Here is a 20,204-nt window from a genome sequence, read left to right on the forward strand (position 1 = left end):
TGCAAAGCTTGGAACTTTCCTCATCTAATTGTATTTGCCAAAATCCATGGTTAGCATCCAACACTGAGAAAATGTTTGCATTTGGCATCTCACTCACCACTTCTTCGACTGTCTTTAGTGGAAAGTGTTCTCTTTTTATGGCTCTGTTCAAATCTTTTGGGTCAATGCAAATTCGAAGTTTGTTCGGCTTTACGACAGTCACCAAACTATTGACCCAATCTGTTGGTTGGGTTTGTTTCTCGATTACTCCAAGGCTTTCCATTCTGTTAAGTTCTGTCTTTATTCTGTCTTTTAGGGCTATGGGAACTCTTATGGGAGGATGTATCACAGGTACCATGGCTGGATCAATCTTGATGTGATGCGAACCTGGTATGCACCCCAAGCCGTTGAACACATCATCAAACTCCTTCAGGATGTGTGTGTTTTCGTCACAGTCTACTTTGTAGATTCTTTTGACCAGTCCTAACTCTGTGCACGCCAGTCTTCCAAGGATTGCAGGGGAATCTTTCTCAAGGACTTGGAACTCAATCTCAGCTTCATTGTCTTTAAACTGGCAACTGAGCTTTGCTTTACCCTTTGGCTCCATCTTGTGGCCGGAATATGCAACTAACACGCAGTTAGATTTGCACAATGACACTGAATTCCCTGCAACTGCTTGAAAGTCTTTGTACGAGATTACGTTACACTCTGCTCTTGTATCCAATTTAAAAGAAATTGAGTTTTTGTTTATTTTTAGTGTTTCAGTCCACTTGTCTTTGTTCACTGCTGTGGCATCATTTACTTTATTGATTTGCATCTTGACTTTGCTTTTAGCCTGTTCCTCTTCAATGGCCCAAATGAACAACTCTGTGAGATCCTCTTGACCAATCTCATGTACTTTCTTCGTCGAATACTTTGATTTGTCTTTTTGTTTTTGTGTTTTGCACATCCTGCCGAAGTGATTTTTTCTGTGACATACCTTGCAAATTTGTCCAAATGCAGGACACTTCCTTGGCTCGTGGCTGTAACCGCATCTAGTACACTCTTCTTTCTTTGACACTGTTCTTGAAGTAGCACTCTTCTCTGAAGTTTACAAAGATTTCTCCTTTTTACTTATTTTGTTTACTGTAGCTTCAGTTTCTTCGTGGAGCGCTTTAATCTGTTTTTTTGTGATTTCACTCGCTCTGCAGATATCTATGGCTTTTTTCAGATCCAAATCAGGTTCTCTCAAGAGTCTAGCTCTTATTTGATCATTGTTCACACCACACACTATGCGGTCTCGGATCAGTGATTCTGTCAACTGTGCGAATTCACATTCTTTAGCCTTGTTTTTTAAATCAGTCACGTATGCATCTATCAGTTCGTTTGGTGCCTGTGCCCGAGTGAAGAACAAGTGTCTAAGATATGTAAGATTTTTCCTTCTGAACTTTTCTTTCAGTACATCAAAATCATTAACTTCCTCCTCAGTAAAATCCATGGTATTAAATACCTTCAATGCTTCATCCCCGGCAACATGAAGAAATGTAGCACATTTTATCTTGCCTGATTTTTCAATGTTCAATGTTCCACTAGCCACAAGATATAGTTCAAACTTCTGTATCCAGATTCTCCAATTCTCAGCGGTATTTCCTTCGAAGTTTAAGTCATTTGGAGGTTTTAGCTGATCCATTTTTCACTTCTGACACCATATGATATATTTTAGTTACTCTTTATAGCTGTCTAGGCTTATGAGGTTAAGAGTCTAAAGATATTAATAAAGAGACAACACACACAAGCTGTTTTACCACACACTGTGTTTCTTATTCGTCTTCCCTGTAGGGCTCCCGCATATATGAATACAGAGCACCACCTAGTGGTAAGAACCAACATACATCACAGGTTTGATCATTTCAAACATTTCAAAGAATTCGTTTAAAGTTATAATTTGCTTAAAGTTCATCCAAAAATTAAAATTCCGTCTTTATTTACTCACCCTCAAATCTGTATAAATTTCTTTTTTATGGCCTTACAATCTTTTGTATTCTGACAAATCTCAGAAAAATTGAATGAAATGCAGAGATTAAATGTGGGTGGGGTGATGAAAATTTGTAAGATTAGTATAGAACTGTATGCAACCGTCTGATAATAACAACGTTTGATGAATGGCAAAAATGTTTACAAAGGAAACATCATTTACTGCTTTACAAGAGGTTATCATATATACTGTAGCTACGGTCACAGATCTCTGCCAAATGGAATGAAAGAGAGATTCGATGAGCAATTTAAGAGTTGAGATTCTCTCACTAGGCATATTAAAAAGTGGTCAGTGACACACATAGACAAACAAAGACAAACAAAAAAAAAGCAAAATTGAATACAAGAACCAACCTTATTCTTCTCTTTAGTAGCACAATAGTTACTGAAATAACCAGTTTGCCTATTGAAACTACACTTCTTTCTACAGTAATGTCCAAGATTGCTGAAAAACATGTAGCTAAAGAGAGCTAAATGTGTAGCAAAAAGTTAGACAAATCAAGTTTTAATGTTTAACATTTTTATTTAGGGGTTAAGGAATTCAAAAACAGTATGCAAAACAGGGTACACAGGATGCAAATATAAAGCTCTTCTGTGAACAATTGCCATTATTAATGCAAATATACAGTACTTAAATACATGTGTGTTTTAATAAATTCATTTATTTACAACCTGTTTTGGCTTAATTCAAGGGTACTGTATGTGAACAGCCACTGTGAAGGCGAGAGAGTGCTGAATAGGTTTAGTCATGTAAGAGGTGGAGTCTATTTATTAATATGAGAAAACTGAGAGGAATGAGGAAAGAAGGGTGGTGATCACAATTGTTTTTAATGTAAAAAAATATATATTTTAATAAGTAAATAAGCAAAGCATCTTATTTAATTCTTTGGTCCTCTAAAAAAATCCTTCAGTTTTTTATTGTTTTTTTTGGCTTTACCTGTTTTTTAGCTTCTCCTCTAAACATTCAATAACAACAGGATCCACGTCTGTGTCCACTTTATTAGCAAACCAGTGACCATAGTTAAGAAGCCATCTGAGCTCAGCAGCACCATAAACACACACAGCCCGTACATGCTTCCCAGTGCAGGGTGGGTAAAGAATATTTTCAAAAGCCACCCACTTCACCAGACGAGTTTTACTTGTCAGTTCTGTGATGTCGGGGTCAGATCTCATCACCTCTCCTGGTACTCCCGGCACACGAACCAGAGTTGCCCAAAAATGTTCATCGGGTGAGTATGTGTCCTCAGACCAAACCAAGAAATCTCTGACTAGAGGACTCCAGTGAACAAAAAGTGCAAATTCCCGTGAGAGTGTAACGTAGGCACTGCCCACAAACATTTGTAAATCGTAAGGTGGTGGCAGTTTCTGCTCAGAAATGGTTAGAGGAGACTTATAGTATTCAGATATGTTATTTTTCAGAGCATGGTGAAAACTCCAACGCCACTTCTTTCCACCAGGTTGTCTGGTTTCCGCCATGTTCTTGCCTTTAAGCATCTTTAGATCTGACACCAGCTCAGCGTTCGTCCGCAGTGGAAAGTCCTGACCACACAGGTTGATGACATACTTCCACTTGACCTCAGACTCCAGGAGATCAGACAGGCAATTGAGATCCGCTTTGAGGCGTGAGATGCCTGCATACTGCACCCTCTCCAGCTTTGAGGCGATGAAGACGTTAGGGAGGCAGCGGGTCAGTCCTTGCATCGCTGATTTAAAGTCATCTGAAGACTTCTGGTCATAATGTATGCAATAAACATTATGTGGCATATAAATGGCCCTCAGTAACCTCTCCACTAGATCAGCATTCTTGTGAACAACCAAAGAGTAAGCAAGAGGAAACTCGCGCTCAAACTCAGAGCCTTGTATCGCATCAAAACCTTCTGATACAACAAACCGATCACAGTCAGAGGTGGCGTTCACAACATTTTTATCAGATGGTCCCACATAGCTTTTACGTACAACTAAAGATTTTTGCACTTCCACAGGTTCCATGTCATATATTGCAGAACAATTAATGCCATGTTTAATTGTCAGTCTTGGTCTCACAAACATTGATCCCAAGGTATTAAGGCGACTGTCATCTTCATTTGAAAATACAATTGTACAAACATATACAAGGATAATCAATGTTGAAAAGAAAGGAATGACCTTTGTCAGTTTGCGCTGAAGCCAGAATCTCCTCATTCTGTAGGGAAAAATGGAAGCACTGTTACTTAGCAAGTAATTCATGTCTTTGTGTGTCTAAAATGAACTGAGGAAGAACAACGACTCTTAAACAAGGCTCTTGGAGCTCCGTTTACTATCAGGCCCTGAAGGCTCCCAACCATAAGACCTTTGTTCTATCTAATTATATTTATATTTATCTGAGCCACGATTTTTTTCTGAAAAGTGCAGGGCCTAGAGTTTGTTTCAGCTTTTTAAATTGTCAAAACTCGTTACTAAAACAGTTGGTTGGTTGACTGTAAAAGAAATGTTCAAATGTAAAGGTATACATGCTGTCTTTTACATTGCTGTTGGATAAAAATTTGGAATTGTCTCTTAATTTTTTCCCTGGCTGTATATATATATATATTTTACCTTTACCTCAGTAAAAGTTTACTTCTAGGGACGGACAACAAACAGGTTTAATTTAATCCAAATATATAAACAACTGAAAAAACAGACATTCATGTTTCTCTCTCATGTGATTTAAGATAAGGGGTTTTATAACAAATACTCTTCACCCCATTCTCCGAGCTTCTTTTTTTTGCTGAGGTCAATAAAGCTTTGACTCAACATTTGGTTCTAATAAACGTTAATTAAGATGAAGAGATAATAATAATAATTAAAAGCTTATAATATCATGCAAAACACAATATATTCTGTTAAATGCACTTGCCTATTTCAATTGAAGGACCCTAACCCCATTAAAACATTATTAGGAGATTTAATGCCCTACCTTTATCATGTATAATGATGCTTTTCCAAAGGTGCTGGACGAGCAAGTGAAGTTTCCAGGTAAGAATGATTTAAATATTTAACATCATTGTAACTTCCTCTTTCTACTGTGATGACAGCTATGGAAAAGAATGAAAATAAATGATGGGGTGGGGCCCTAGTCAGACCTGGGACCTTTGCAAAGCTTCCAAAAAGTTTCCAATTTAGTGTTTAGTATATAAAAACTTATAAAGAATAATGTGTACAAAATGACAAAGGACCACGGCTTTATCATGTCTGTGAACTGCTACGCATGAATTTGAGATGCATCTAAGCTTCCTTGTTGAAAACATGTGTAACAGTATCTGATAGCTGATTGCATTCACAGCTGTCATCATGTGTTCCCCCTGCTATAATGGAGACAAAGACAAAACCTAAAATCTTGTTTGGTGCTTTTTATCTGTATGTTTTTTATATAGTAAAAGTTTACCTGGAGACAGAAAACCAAGAAAAGTTATTACTGTAAATAGCTAACGAACTGGAAAAACCCGACATGACAGATATTTTGTGAAACTGTAAAATATATTCATTTTAACATGCAATGCGTAAATCTTATTCTTGTTTGTGTCCAAACATTATTTATCTAGACATTTGTGACAATAAAAATACAAAACAGGTTTTTTACTTTCATGTTAAATGATTTCAAAGGAGGTGCAGAATATATGACACATCAAAACATGCATTATGAACATGCAAAATGAAGAAGTTTAAAATCAGTGAAAGAACAGATTACAAGAATGGGTTTGCCATCAATATCACCTTTAATAATTCACACAGAACCTTTTACCTAAAAAAAGTCACGTTTGGTTAAGTTGCTGTTATTGTAAAATGTCTGAATGAAATTATGCATTTGTCAATGTTAGAAATATTTGAAATTCACCCATTTAATCCAGTAGATTCAATAAACAGAAACATGGCACTGCATACCTAGCATTGAAGAGTACACGTACAAATCTGAAAAAAGTTGTTTCTAACTGACTTGCGGTGCGGTGCAGATGTTGAACTGACAACTTACTGTGCATTAGGAACCATTGACTCACAGTGTCATTGGAAAAATGACTTCCAAAGGCCCCTGGCCATGCCTATGTTTTCTGAAGCTGTTCCTACACACTAATAGAAAGAGGAAGTTCTTTAATTTATCTGTGAATATTTTTCAAATTTAGGCTACAGCTTTAGTTGAAATATAATCTACTGTTTGACAAAAACTGTACATACAAGTGCATTTCACATTGTATTAGTCTGTTTTTTAGCTTTTGAGCATGCAAACACAAAGGAAGATATTTGGAAGAATGTCAGTAACCAAACAGATCTCATCTCACATTTACTGCCACAAAAATACGATGGTAGTAAATGGGGGATTAGATATGTATGGTTTCTGACATTATTCCAAATATCTTCCTTTGTGTTTTGCAGAACAAAGAAATGTGACACTAGTGTTGTCACGGTACCAAAATTTCAGTAGTCGGTACCAATACCAGTAAAATTCCACGGTTCTCGGTACCAATTTCGGTACCAAAGCAAAACACCAGTACATGCTAATTGAAACACAATTTTATTAATAAAGCTCATTGTTAATATAAATGTATAGAAAGCAATGCCATTTTGTATACATGAAGTATAAGTTAATTGTTGCTGAAACTGTTGTGTGCTCACTGGGGTCTTTCATGCTGATGAACATCCTCCTCAGTCTGCTGCTGTATAAGACAAATAGAATAAACTTCAGTAAGTCAACTGACTGAACAAACATGCATATGCAATATTAAAACAAACCTCAGTTTTTATACTGCATTTACACAAGATTACTTACATTAAGGTAACTGTATATTAAAATAATAAATGCAACAGATAGATTTTTATTTAGTTTAAATGTGGTTTTTTAAACCTAATAGAGTTATCTATCCAAGACATACACATTGCTAGTCATACAGTTAGTATGCTAGTTTTCTAGCACATAGATTTCAGATAGGCCTATATAAAATAGGTACTGTAAACCCCATCCTGTCCTCCCATTTATTTTACCCCATTACAGTTATAAAAGCATTAAATGGTTAATAAGGACACTTGACTGGATTAGCATTGGCGCTAACAAATTAACACGCAAACAGGGACGTTTGTTTTAACGTAACCTTTAACTTAACATATGCTACAACATTCATAATGCAAACGCGAACAGAATTTGAAACTTACCGCTTGAACTTGTTAACTTAAATCCGGATGCTTCCTCTTTCACCACAAAACTCTGTTCGTTTTCTTCGTGATATGACTTTAATCTGAAGTATTTCTGTGCGCATCTCTTGTGGATCGGAGCCGCGCTTATCCGCTCATCACGTCTTATTGCGTCTATAAAAAGTTTCCGACTGACAACCTGTCAGACAGAGCATCAGTACCCGGTTGACCCGGTACGTCGGTGGTACCGGGTCTTATGAAAATTAGGTACCGACAACTTTTTTATTTTTAGGTACCGACTTGGACCCGAAGTACCGGTACTTTTGACAACACTAGTATACAGGTTTGGAACAATCTGAGGGTGAGTAAATGAAGACAGAATTTTCGTTTTGGGGTGAACTATCCTTTGTTTCCAATTCCACTACAAGGCTGCTTAAGAAAGTGGCGATCAGAGGACAGGCCCAACGGATGGTAGTCAAAGAACTTGCCACTGTTGCTGAAAGAAGCAGCCACTGGCTGTGGTTGAAACTGAAGGACGCAATATGGGCTGCCAAGTGACCACGTAATAAAATGGTGTTGTGTGTTGTATTATTATGTTATGCCATACAGGACCGGGGGCACTGAGCTTGCATTAACGGAGCCAGTGGGGCTATAACAGCCTTAGCCAACGGGTTGGCGCATATGGTTGCGTTAATTTTGGTAATGTGTTGTAATGGTATGCCATACGGGACCGGGGGCACTGAGCGCGCATTAACGGTGTGGGTAGTCATGGCCTAATGGTTAGAGAGATGGACTCGTGACCAGAAGGCTGCCGGTTCGATTCTCAGTCGGTAAAGTAAAGACTGAGGTGTCTTTGAGCTGCAGTGATAGCTGCCCACTGCTTCTGGTGTATATGTGTTCACGACTTGCAGTGCGTCAGTTCACTATTCACTGAATGGGTTAAATGCAGAGGTCACCATAGCTGACAAATAGGTCACTCTCAGAGGACAGGTCCAGTGGAGGATAATCAAGAACTGGCCAGAGGTGCAGAAAGAAGAAGCCAAGGCAGGTGGACACAACATGGGCAGCCAGATGACCTTGTAACAATGCGACAGACACCCAGGTCTGATCAACCTGCGGTGGGTGTCTTGTGATAAAGGGCCTAAACACCCAATGAGGCTGAGGTGCACAACTGACGGTGTCGCATTGATGGGAACCATACAACGGGCATTATCAACAGCACCTCACCAAAAGGCATCTTTCACCCAGGATAATGGATGTGATGAAAGTGGGACACACAACTCATGAGATGTCTCTCTGATAATGGCAAGGAAAGGTAAGTATGCTATATATTTCTATAATCATTTAACGCAGAGGATGCCTATACCCGAGGAACCCAGTGAAACCTCAGACCTCCTTTCCTCTATTCATATTCTTGACTGCTTCCCCCTATCATGCATAAGGCGTGGGAAATGTCCTATTGGGCACTATTTTGTCTGAAATAGTGGGATTATAACACCTAGTCCTATTAAGCGACTCTGAATAATCTGGTTAAAACCAGTGACTGCTGTGAAAGAGCATCTTACAACCAGGGAAAGACCTGGTGACAGCCTGGAGAGACTGCTGGCAGGAGGGAATAGGCCCCACCCGGGCAGACATTGTCTAGCTACCCATGTCGGCAGGATACGTTACCATAAGCGTAATGGGTCCACTTATCTATGGCTATGAAAAACACAAGAGAAAGAATACCCTTGGAGTCTGCGAGAGCGCAAGATGACTCATCGGTGGATCACATGGCAACAGACCTCGGAATGGAAATGACAAAGAACCAGGAGATCAGCACAGCAGAAGTTGGAACAACAGGACAGAAACTACGGAGATGCATTTGCGGCTGGACAAAGATAACATCAGAGAAAGGTCTTAAAATCCATCAGGGCAGGAAGAAGTGCCTGAGAGAGCTTAGTGAGGGGCCTCACATTGACCAGTACTTCACAAGAGATAGGGCAAATCAGTCGGGGGAAGCCCAGTGGCGGGACAAGCACCACAGCCCACAGGGTATCAGAACCCCAGACGAAGCCCAAGCAGGCATAAATTTACCAGCAATCAGCAACCCGGAGACTATCCAGCCGCAGCAAGCAGTAGAAAGGAAAATGGATGGAAGAAGACCTCAGATACTTTGGCCTAAATCCTGCAACAAAGATTGGGCAACCATTGACTTGGATCTCGTCCAGCTTTTAGCAGGCCAAAAAGGAGATGTCGAAAGAAAACTGGAGAAGATGGGGGGATCATCTACACCTATGGGGTGGAGAGATTTGGAGTGAAAAGCATGAACCCAAGGTCACAGAAGGAGACAACGGGTCGACCCAAGTCTCTCTTCCCATTTCAAGCCTTGTGGAGGAATAGAAATGCACCAAAACAAGGTTAGAGATGACACTTAAAGAATCCTGTGATCCCTGTGTAAGAGATGCTGCTCCAACAGTAGCGACAGGGAGGAAATGGAACCCAACAACAGCGGTAGGAGATGCAAAGGCAGCCCTCAGACATAAGGGCATTGTGGGACAAGTTCAACATGGCAAAGGGGGACTTGGTTTGGCATCAACCGCACCCACGTGGCGAAAAGCGACACCAAAGGAACAGCGTCACCTGGTAGTGGAGGAGGTTCGGCTTCAAGAGGAAGCAAGTAGATGCTCCAGAGCGGTCTCAAGCCCAGCAAGGCCTTTGGATGAGGTGGGAAGGCATTTAACGGCGCAAAATCACTTGGAGTGAGCTGTGGAGTATGGAAACAAACAGGCTAAGTTTTATCATAAGAGCTACATATGATGAGCTGCCCTCACCAACAAATCTGCATGTTTGGTGTGGACAGGATCCAGCCTGCCACCTATGTGCAGTTCCAGCAAACCTTAAACATATTCTTGTGGGTTGTAAGAAGAGCTTGACACAGGGGAGATATACATGGTTCCACAATCAAGTACTAAAGTGCTTGGCTGCAGCACTAGAAACCGAGAGAGTGGAAGCAAATGCCATCCCCCAAAACGCCAAGGCTAACTCGCTAAAAAGGCAACCCTTTATTCGGGAGGGGCAGAAACAGCGGGCCAAGCCCTTAACCCCAGATTCAGGTCTACTTTCCCCTTGGAAATCGCAGCAACCAACCTACGGCAGGACATGGTTCTGTGGTCCAGCTCCAGTAGGACAGTCCTCATAGTTGAGTTCACTGTACCTCGGGAAGAGGCCATTAACGAAGCATTTGAAAGAAAGAATCTCCGGTATGCCAACTTGGCAGCGGAGGCTGAAGATCGGGGATGGACAGCGAAAGTGTTCCTGGTGGAAGTGGCTGCAGGGGCTTTGTTTCCAATTCCACTACAAGGCTGCTTAAGAAAGTGGGGATCAGAGGACAGGCCCAACAGACGGTAGTGAAAGAACTTGCCACTGTTGGTCAGAGAAGCAGCCACGGAAGGATGCAATATGGGCTGCCAAGTGACCACGTAATAAAATGGTGTTGTGTGTTGTATTGTTATGCCATACGGGACCGGGGTTACTGAGCTTGCATTAACGGAGCCACTGGGGCTATAACAGCCTTAGCCAACGGGTTGGCGCATATGGTTGCATTGATTTTTGGTAATGTCTTGTAATGTTATGCCATACGGGACCGGGGGCACTGAGCATGTATTAACGGTGCCAGTGGGGCTAGAACCTAATCAGCAGCACCTAATAATGCCAAATCACATGCTTGAATGACTGGACTCCTGCAGTGTTGGGAAAGTTACTCTGAAAAAGTAATTAAATACTAGTTACTAATTACATATTCAATAGTGTAATTAGATTACTGTACAAATTACTCTTTCCAAAAAGTATTTAATTACTTATTACTAATTACTTTCTATATCCTACATCAACCTTGATTAGTTAAGTGATTCCAGGATAGAAATGAAATGGCTTATTTAATTCATTCAAGTAAACAATATAAAACTACATAAAATAGTATTATTAACTGACCAAAGTAATACAAATGTGAGAAATATATATTAAAGCAAGCATTTTAAAGTTAGACTTTGAATTTTGATGTCAATTCCCTTATTGCACACACATATTTAAACAAAGCATTTAGTTTAATTACATCAGAAGTAACTAATTAAATTACATATAAAATAGAGTAATCCCTTACTTTACTTTTTCAAAGGAAAAGTAATTAAATTACAGTAACTAATTACTTAGTAATTACACCCAACACTGGCGCCCTGTAGCTTTAACACATTTATCTTCAGCAAGTGTGTTGAGAAGCTGATCAGAGACTACATCTGCTCTGTGCTGCCTGCCTCATAAGACCCTCTACAGTTTGCATATCGCAGCAACCGCTCTACCGATGATGCCATCGCTTTCACCCTGCACACTGCTCTCTCCCACCTTGACAACAAGAATGCATATGTGAGAATGCTGCTCAGCATTCAATACCATAGTGCCGACCAAACTTGGTTTGAAGCGCCAGGCTCTGGGTTTAAACAGATCCCTGTGTGACTGGATTCTGGACTTCCTGTCAGGCAGACGTCAAGTTGTCAGAATAGGAAACAATGCTTCCTCCCCACTGACTCTCAACACCGGTGCTCCCCAGGGATGCTTCCTAAGCCCACTCCTCTACTCCCTATATACACACGACTGCATTGCCACACACAGCTCTAACGTCATTGTGAAATTTTCCGATGACACGACAGTGATAGGCCTGATCACTAACAACGACGAGTCTGCCTAAAGAGAGGAGGCATGCAGTCTGACACACTGGTGTAAGGAGAACCATCTCTTGCTCAACACCAACAAAACCAAGGAGCTGGTGGTGGATTTCAGGAGGCAGGACAAGGAACACAGCCCCATCACCATCGACGGGACACCTGTGGAGCGGGTAAACAGCTTCAAGTTCCTTGGGGTTAACATCACTGATGATCTCACATGGACTGTTCACACTGATGCAGTGCTAAAGAAGGCACACCCCAGCGCCTCTTTTCATCTCAGGTGCCTGAAGAAGTTTGGGATGAGCCAAAAAATCCTCAGACCTTTTATACCTGCACAGTTGAGGAAAGCCAGGAAGATCATCAGTGATACCAGCCACCCAAATCACAGGCTGCTCTCCTTGCTGCCTTCGGGCAGAAAATACCGGAGCATTAGGTCCCGCACAAACCGGCTGAAGGACAACTTTTTTCCTCAGGCTATTAGACTGCTCAACATCAAAAACTGATACACTCCACACGCTCACACTTCTTTTTACCATGCATTACAGTTTCATGGACTATAATGCATCATGCATTGCACCTAATGCAATAACCATCCATTACCAAACTTACATACCTATGTTTGTACAGAGAGGAGGTATGCAGTCTGACACACTGGTGTAAGGAGAACCATCTCTTGCTCAACACCAACAAAACCAAGGAGCCGGTGGTGGATTTGAGGAGGTAGGACAAGGAACACAGCCCCATCACCATCGACGGGACACCTGTGGAGCGGGTAAACAGCTTCAAGTTCCTTGGGGTTAACATCACTGATGATCTCACATGGACTGTTCACACTGATGCAGTGCTAAAGGCGGAACACCAGCGCCTCTTTTATCTCAGGCGCCTGAAGAAGTTTGGGATGAGTCAAGAAATCCTCAGAACCTTTTATACCTCCACAGTTGAGGAAAGCCAGGAAGATCATCAGTGATACCAGCCACCCGAATCACAGGCTGCTCTCCTTGCTGCCTTCGGGCAGAAAATACCGGAGCATCAGGTCCCGCACAAACCGGCTAAAGGACACATTTTTTCCTCAGGCTATTAGACTGCTCAACATCAAAAACTGATACACTCCACACACTTCTTTTTACCATGAATTACAGTTTCAACTGAACTCAACTCAACTCAACTTTATTTATATAATGATCTTGCTTGGTCTATAAACACCATGCACTGTGCTGTGTTTTACCTTTCTGTGTTTTTCTTATTTGCTCCTGTAAAGCTACTTTGGAACAATGCACATTGTGAAAAGCGCTATATAAATAAAATTGAATTGAATTGAATTGAATAAAAATGACGACTGACTGTTTTCCAGGATTCTCGTCAAGTCGGGTATTTTTGACATAGTTCTGTATGTGTTTGTCCCTTCAAGCACAAGAAGACACGGAAAGAAAGGGAGAGAGAGGTCTGAGGCGCAGGCTGATCGAGCAAGTCACAAATCCGTCAACAGACTCGACTCTCGAGCGTCTGGCTATCGGGCAGAAAACTCCACAGTACACTCCACACTGCACAGAGCGCTCACACTCTTGTTAGCCAGTTGCATTACAGGTATTCAGGTGGACTTAGAAGCAACTCAGAATCGCAAGAATGCATCCGAGAATGCGGAAATAAACCATCCATTACCACAAACTTAAGAGACAATACCTAGTTTTTAACCGAGACGAGAGTGTTATATGCAGGATCTAGGCACATGTGTAAGGGAAACCAACTCTCTTTGGCTCTAAACGACACGAACAAACCTAAAGAGAGCGTTGGGGTAATTTCAGAGATACGGACAAGAAAACAACAGCCCACAGACACCAAACGACGGACCACCTGATAGGAGCCGAATAATTGCTAACCCCAGTACTTCAATTGCACTTGGGCCGTTTGAAATCACTGGCGATATCTCACTATGGACTGGTCACACTGATCATGCTAAAAGCGGCAAAACCAGCGCCGACTCTTGTTAGTACCGTTCAAGGAGCCCTGGGAAGAGGAAGTTGTGGTAATGAGTGCAAAAATCGCTCCAGAACACCCTTTCTATACCTCACATATTTGAGAAAGCAGAAAGATCATCAGTATACTCAGACCCACGGAGCCAGAATCACAGGCTGCTCCCTTGCTGCACTCCTCGGCAGAAGAAAATACCGGAATATCAAGAGTTACCCCGCGTCACAAACTGGCTATAACACACATGTTTCGACTCAAGGCTAAGGACTGCGCAACATCCAAAAAATATTACAACTTCCACACGCTCAACACTATATGGATTACCATTCATTACAAGTTTCAGGAATTATAGGACATCATGCATGTTGCATCCAAAGCAATAACCATGGCTCCATTACCAACTACCTTACCTCATTTATGATACAGAGGAGGCATGCAGTCTGACACACTGGTGTAAGGAGAACCATCTCTTGCTCAACACCAACAAAACCAAGGAGCTGGTGGTGGATTTCAGGAGGCAGGACAAGGAACACAGCCCCATCACCATCGACGGGACACCTGTGGAGCGGGTAAACAGCTTCAAGTTCCTTGGGGTTAACATCACTGATGATCTCACATGGACTGTTCACACTGATGCAGTGCTAAAGAAGGCACACCCCAGCGCCTCTTTTCATCTCAGGTGCCTGAAGAAGTTTGGGATGAGCCAAAAAATCCTCAGACCTTTTATACCTGCACAGTTGAGGAAAGCCAGGAAGATCATCAGTGATACCAGCCACCCAAATCACAGGCTGCTCTCCTTGCTGCCTTCGGGCAGAAAATACCGGAGCATTAGGTCCCGCACAAACCGGCTGAAGGACAACTTTTTTCCTCAGGCTATTAGACTGCTCAACATCAAAAACTGATACACTCCACACGCTCACACTTCTTTTTACCATGCATTACAGTTTCATGGACTATAATGCATCATGCATTGCACCTAATGCAATAACCATCCATTACCAAACTTACATACCTATGATGTTACTTATCCCCCATTTTCTGTAAAATAGTCTTTATTTTATATATGCACAATTTAGAATCTTTTAGACTGTAAATCGTATTATATTGTATTGTCATTGTGTTGAATGTCTGTACTAGAAGCTTCCAACACCAAAGAAAATTCCTTGTGTGTGCAAGCACACTTGGCAATAAAGCTCTTCTGATTCTGATTCTGATTCTGATATGGTTGATCCATTATACATGCACATTCATGTGTACACCTGCATATTTAATGTGTATGTTCAACGTCTTATGTGTATATATTGTGTATATACTGTCCATATGTGTATAATGTATATTGTCCTTTCTGTGCAGTCTGTCTATTTATACTGTGCACTGTTCGTCTGCACTACATACTGTCACTTAAGTCTGTAAAGTCATACAGTTGTTTGTCATACAGTTGTCTGTCCAACTGCATTCTACTTTGTATGGAGTATGCACCCAAGACTTTCACTCACCACACGTGGTGATGTGACAATAAAAGTGAGTTGAGCTGAGTTGAGTTGAGCAGACCTCACCAAAACGCATCATTCACCCAGGATAATGGATGTGATGAAAGTGGGACACACAACTCATTATCTCTGATAATGGCAAGGAAAGGTAAGTATGCTATGTATTTCTATAATCATTTAACACAGAGGATGCCTACCCAACTGTCACGGTGAGCAGAGGGAAAACAAGGAGCGGATCCACGCGCAGTAAACAGTTAATATAAAAGTCCAAACAACACATAAAGGTAAATCCAGGCAGGGGAAACACGTGGAGAACTTACAACTATACACACCAGACAATGAACACAAGGGCTATACATTATATACACAGATGAAGGGACAAACAGGTAATGAGACACAGGTGAAACAATACATCATAACGAGACAAAGCATGATGGGAACAGGCAGAACACAAAGTAACATGGCGCCCTCAGGTGGCAAACCGAGGTGCCAGCACCAGGGCATGACACCGACGAACCCAGTGAAACCTCAGACCTCCTTTCCTCTATTCATTGACTGCTTCCCCCTCTCATGCATAAGGCGTGGGAAATGTCCTATTGGGCAATTCAACTGTGCTGAAATAGTGGGATTATAACACCTAGTCCTATTAAGCGAAAATCAATGCAGTGGTTTTCGACTTTTCAGGTGACCCATTTTGAAATCCAAGCCTAAATGTGCAAGTAAATTTCATGAATAGACTACTCGACATTCATGGACAGTTTGGTCTTTTTTTATAACCACATGGAACCTATAGACAAGGTGTGTTGAATCAGGATTATGTTTTTAAATTCTATGCACATACAGTATGTCGTTGTGTGCCTTTGATTTGATCAAACCCAGAAGTGGAAGTGGTTGAGATTCAATGGGTGGACACCAGATGGGGACATTTTACTTTTTCAAACATGTTACTTTGTAGGAAAATTATAAAAAGAAAACTGTAGAGAAACAATGCAAATAATAAAAAACACAACACTTAGACTACAATAACCAAGAAAGTTGTGTAACTTCGCCTGTCTCACGAACTATCAAAGAAAGGACATCCAGTGGGTTTGATCATTTCAAACATTTCAAAGAATTCGTTTAAAGTTATAATTTGCTTAAAGTTCATCCAAAAATGAAAATTCCATCTTTATTTACTCACCCTCAAATCTGTATAAATGTCTTTGCTCTAATGAACACAGAGAAAGATATTTGGAAGAATGCTTGTAACCAAACAGTTCTTGCCCACCTTTGACTAAAAATTGCTTTATACATTTCTTTGTTCTGTTCACAAAAACAGATCTTTTTAAGAATGTAGGAAAGCATACAGTTCTGGGACACTTTTGACTACCATTGTCACAAATTCCTGACAACTTTAATGTCTTGGCCATGGAGTTTGTTTTTTGCCTACCTGTGAGCGTGTATGCTGGGCAGCCAAACCTAAATTAAGGGTTTGGATAAAAGTGTCTGCTAAATGCATCAATGTAATATAAATGTCAGGGTTGCCAGATCTGAGTAAACAACAAACCCAATTACCAAAACTCAAAATATGCCACTCCCATACTTAAAATAATGTTGGTTGAGGGTAAGACAAATATAGCGCTAGTCTGAAACATATTTACAATATATAACTATCTGAAATAACCAGTTTGAGTGGCACAGGTTTTTTACGAAGAAAACATTCTGTGTGATTAGTTATGGCCTTATAATCTTTTGTATTCTGACAAATCTCAGAATAATGGAATGAAATGCAGAGATTAAATGTGGGTGGGGTGATGAAAACTTGTAAGATTAGTCTAGAACTGTGTGCAACCGTCTGATAATAACAACATTTGATGAACGGCAAAAATGTTTACAAAGAAAACAGATCATTTACTGCTTTACAAGAGGTTATCATATATAGCTACGGTCACAGATCTCTGCCAAATGGAATGAAAGAGAGATTCGATGAGCAATTTAAGAGTGAGTCTCTCACTAGGCATTTTAAAGAGTGGTCAGTGACACACATAGACAAACAAAGACAAACAATAAAAAAAAGCAAAATTGAATACAAGAACCAACCTTATTCTTCTCTTTAGTAGCACAATAGTTACTGAAATAACCAGTTTGCCTATTGAAACTACACTTCTTTCTACAGTAATGTCCATGATTGCTGAAAAACATGTAGCTAAAGAGAGCTAAATGTGTAGCAAAAAGTTAGACAAATCAAGTTTTTATGTTTAACATTTTTATTTAGGGGTTAAGGAATTCAAAAACAGTATGCAAAACAGGGTACACAGGATGCAAATATAAAGCTCTTCTGTGAACAATTGCCATTATTAATGCAAATATACAGTACTTAAATACATGTGTGTTTTAATAAATTCATTTATTTACAACCTGTTTTGGCTTAATTCAAGGGTACTGTATGTGAACAGCCACTGTGAAGGCGAGAGAGTGCTGAATAGGTTTAGTCATGTAAGAGGTGGAGTCTATTTATTAATATGAGAAAACTGAGAGGAATGAGGAAAGAAGGGTGGTGATCACAATTGTTTTTAATGTAAAAAAATATATATTTTAATAAGTAAATAAGCAAAGCATCTTATTTAATTCTTTGGTCCTCTAAAAAAATCCTTCAGTTTTTTATTGTTTTTTTTGGCTTTACCTGTTTTTTAGCTTCTCCTCTAAACATTCAATAATAATAGGATCTATGTTTGTGTCCACTTTATTAGCAAACCAGTGACCATAGTTAAGAAGCCATCTGAGCTCATCATCACCATAAACACACACAGCCCGTACATGCTTCCCAGTGCAGGGTGGGTAAAGAATATTTTCAAAAGCCACCCACTTCACCAGACGAGTTTTACTTGTCAGTTCTGTGATGTCGGGGTCAGATCTCATCACCTCTCCTGGTACTCCCGGCACACGAACCAGAGTTGCCCAAAAATGTTCATCGGGTGAGTATGTGTCCTCAGACCAAACCAAGAAATCTCTGACTAGAGGACTCCAGTGAACAAAAAGTGCAAATTCCCGTGAGAGTGTAACGTAGGCACTGCCCACAAACATTTGTAAATCGTAAGGTGGTGGCAGTTTCTGCTCAGAAATGGTTAGAGGAGACTTATAGTATTCAGATATGTTATTTTTCAGAGCATGGTGAAAACTCCAACGCCACTTCTTTCCACCAGGTTGTCTGGTTTCCGCCATGTTCTTGCCTTTAAGCATCTTTAGATCTGACACCAGCTCAGCGTTCGTCCGCAGTGGAAAGTCCTGACCACACAGGTTGATGAAATACTTCCACTTGACCTCAGACTCCATGAGATCAGACAGGCAATTGAGGTCTGCTTTGAGGCGTGAGATGGCTGCATACTGCACCCTCTCCAGCTTTGAGGCGATGAAGACGTTAGGGAGGCAGCGGGTGAGTCCTTGCATCGCTGATTTAAAGTCATCTGAAGACTTCTGGTCATAATGTATGCAATAAACATTATGTGGCATATAAATGGCCCTCAGTAACCTCTCCACTAGATCAGCATTCTTGTGAACAACCAAAGAGTAAGCAAGAGGAAACTCACGCTCAAACTCAGAGCCTTGTATCGCATCAAAACCCTCTGATACAACAAACCGATCACAGTCAGAGGTGGCGTTTGCAATCTTCATGTCAGAAGGCCCCACGTAGCTTTTGTTTTTATGGACAGCTAAAGACTTTCCCAGTTCCACAGGTTCCATGTCATATATTGCAGAACAATTAATTCCATATTTGACTGTTAGTCGCTGTCTCACAAACATTTCTGTTGATCCCGAAATGTCATCTTCATTTATTCTTGCAAATACAAAATTATAAACATATACAAAGACTATCAACAAGAAAACAAAAAAAGCAATGGCCTTTGTCGCTGTGCGCTGAAGCCACAATCTTCTCATTCTGTAGGGAAAACGGAGACTGTTACTTCGCTATGTCTCTGTGTCCTTGCACACAGACAAAAAATAACTAATTTGAGGAAGAACAAGGTCTGACACATTTTTTTAAAAACGGGAATAAACACACGCCCACAAGAGCACATACAAACATTTACAGTAACCTTAAACGGACAGTTTACCAAATATCTTATGTGTTTAGCAGAACAAATACATTTATACAGGTTTGGAACAACCTGGGTGAGTTAATGATGGCAGAATTTTCATTTTTGGGTGAACTATCCCTTCTAAATCTGAATCTAACCTATAGTGCCAAAACAGTCCTTTAGTTAAATTCACAGTGAGGAGACATACTGGATCAGCAGACCAAATTATAACCCAGAAATCAACTGTTATTGAACCCCAAATATCATATTTTTCCAGTACATTCTTTTTTATGTGTGACTGCATGTTATCATGAGATCACGGGCATTGACTTGGGCATTTTATGTAACCCTGCCTGTAAAAACCCAGCAGAGTGAAAACTTAACAGCTTTTATCCAAAGCGACTTACAAGTAGGAGAGCATAGACATCTTTATCTATTCTGTACATTTATGTACAGTAAATAGTGGAGACAGACAACCAACAGGTTTAGTTTAGTTGTACTTGTTAACATTAGTAAATGCATTTACTAACATGAACTAACAATTAACAATATAGTTTTTCAGTATGTTAGTTAATGTCAATACATCTATTCATGTTAGTTCACTCTGTCATAACTGATGTTAACACATATGAGTAAAAATGTATTAGTAAATGCTAAAATTACCATCAACTAAGATTAATAAATGCTGTATTGTTCATTGTCAGTTCAACCCTAATGTTAACAAATGCAACCTTATTGTAAAATGGTACCATACCTTTATAATGTGCCAAGGCGCTTTCCCAAAGGTGCAGCCGAGCATTTAAAGCATACAGGTAAGTGTGGTTTAAATATTCACAAGCACTGAAACTTCCACTTATGGC

General features: G+C 40.4%; 2 protein-coding genes across 2 annotated transcripts; both read right to left on the reverse strand.

Annotated features, from left to right (window-relative positions):
- Positions 1-2,523: 2,523 nt before the first annotated feature.
- On the reverse strand, positions 2,524-5,087 carry LOC130570418 (beta-1,3-galactosyl-O-glycosyl-glycoprotein beta-1,6-N-acetylglucosaminyltransferase 4-like). Its single transcript, XM_057360719.1, has 2 exons — positions 4,928-5,087; positions 2,524-4,174 (listed from the first exon to the last, which is right to left on the reverse strand). Exon 2 carries the CDS (start codon positions 4,171-4,173, stop codon positions 2,926-2,928), a length of 1,248 nt encoding a protein of 415 aa, XP_057216702.1. The 5' UTR covers position 4,174; positions 4,928-5,087; the 3' UTR covers positions 2,524-2,925.
- A 12,456-nt stretch (positions 5,088-17,543) lies between these two features.
- On the reverse strand, positions 17,544-20,204 carry LOC130570411 (beta-1,3-galactosyl-O-glycosyl-glycoprotein beta-1,6-N-acetylglucosaminyltransferase 4-like). Its single transcript, XM_057360708.1, has 2 exons — positions 20,099-20,204; positions 17,544-19,205 (listed from the first exon to the last, which is right to left on the reverse strand). Exon 2 carries the CDS (start codon positions 19,202-19,204, stop codon positions 17,948-17,950), a length of 1,257 nt encoding a protein of 418 aa, XP_057216691.1. The 5' UTR covers position 19,205; positions 20,099-20,204; the 3' UTR covers positions 17,544-17,947.

Source organism: Triplophysa rosa, linkage group LG19, assembly GCF_024868665.1.
Source record: "Triplophysa rosa linkage group LG19, Trosa_1v2, whole genome shotgun sequence".
NCBI lineage: Eukaryota > Metazoa > Chordata > Actinopteri > Cypriniformes > Nemacheilidae > Triplophysa > Triplophysa rosa.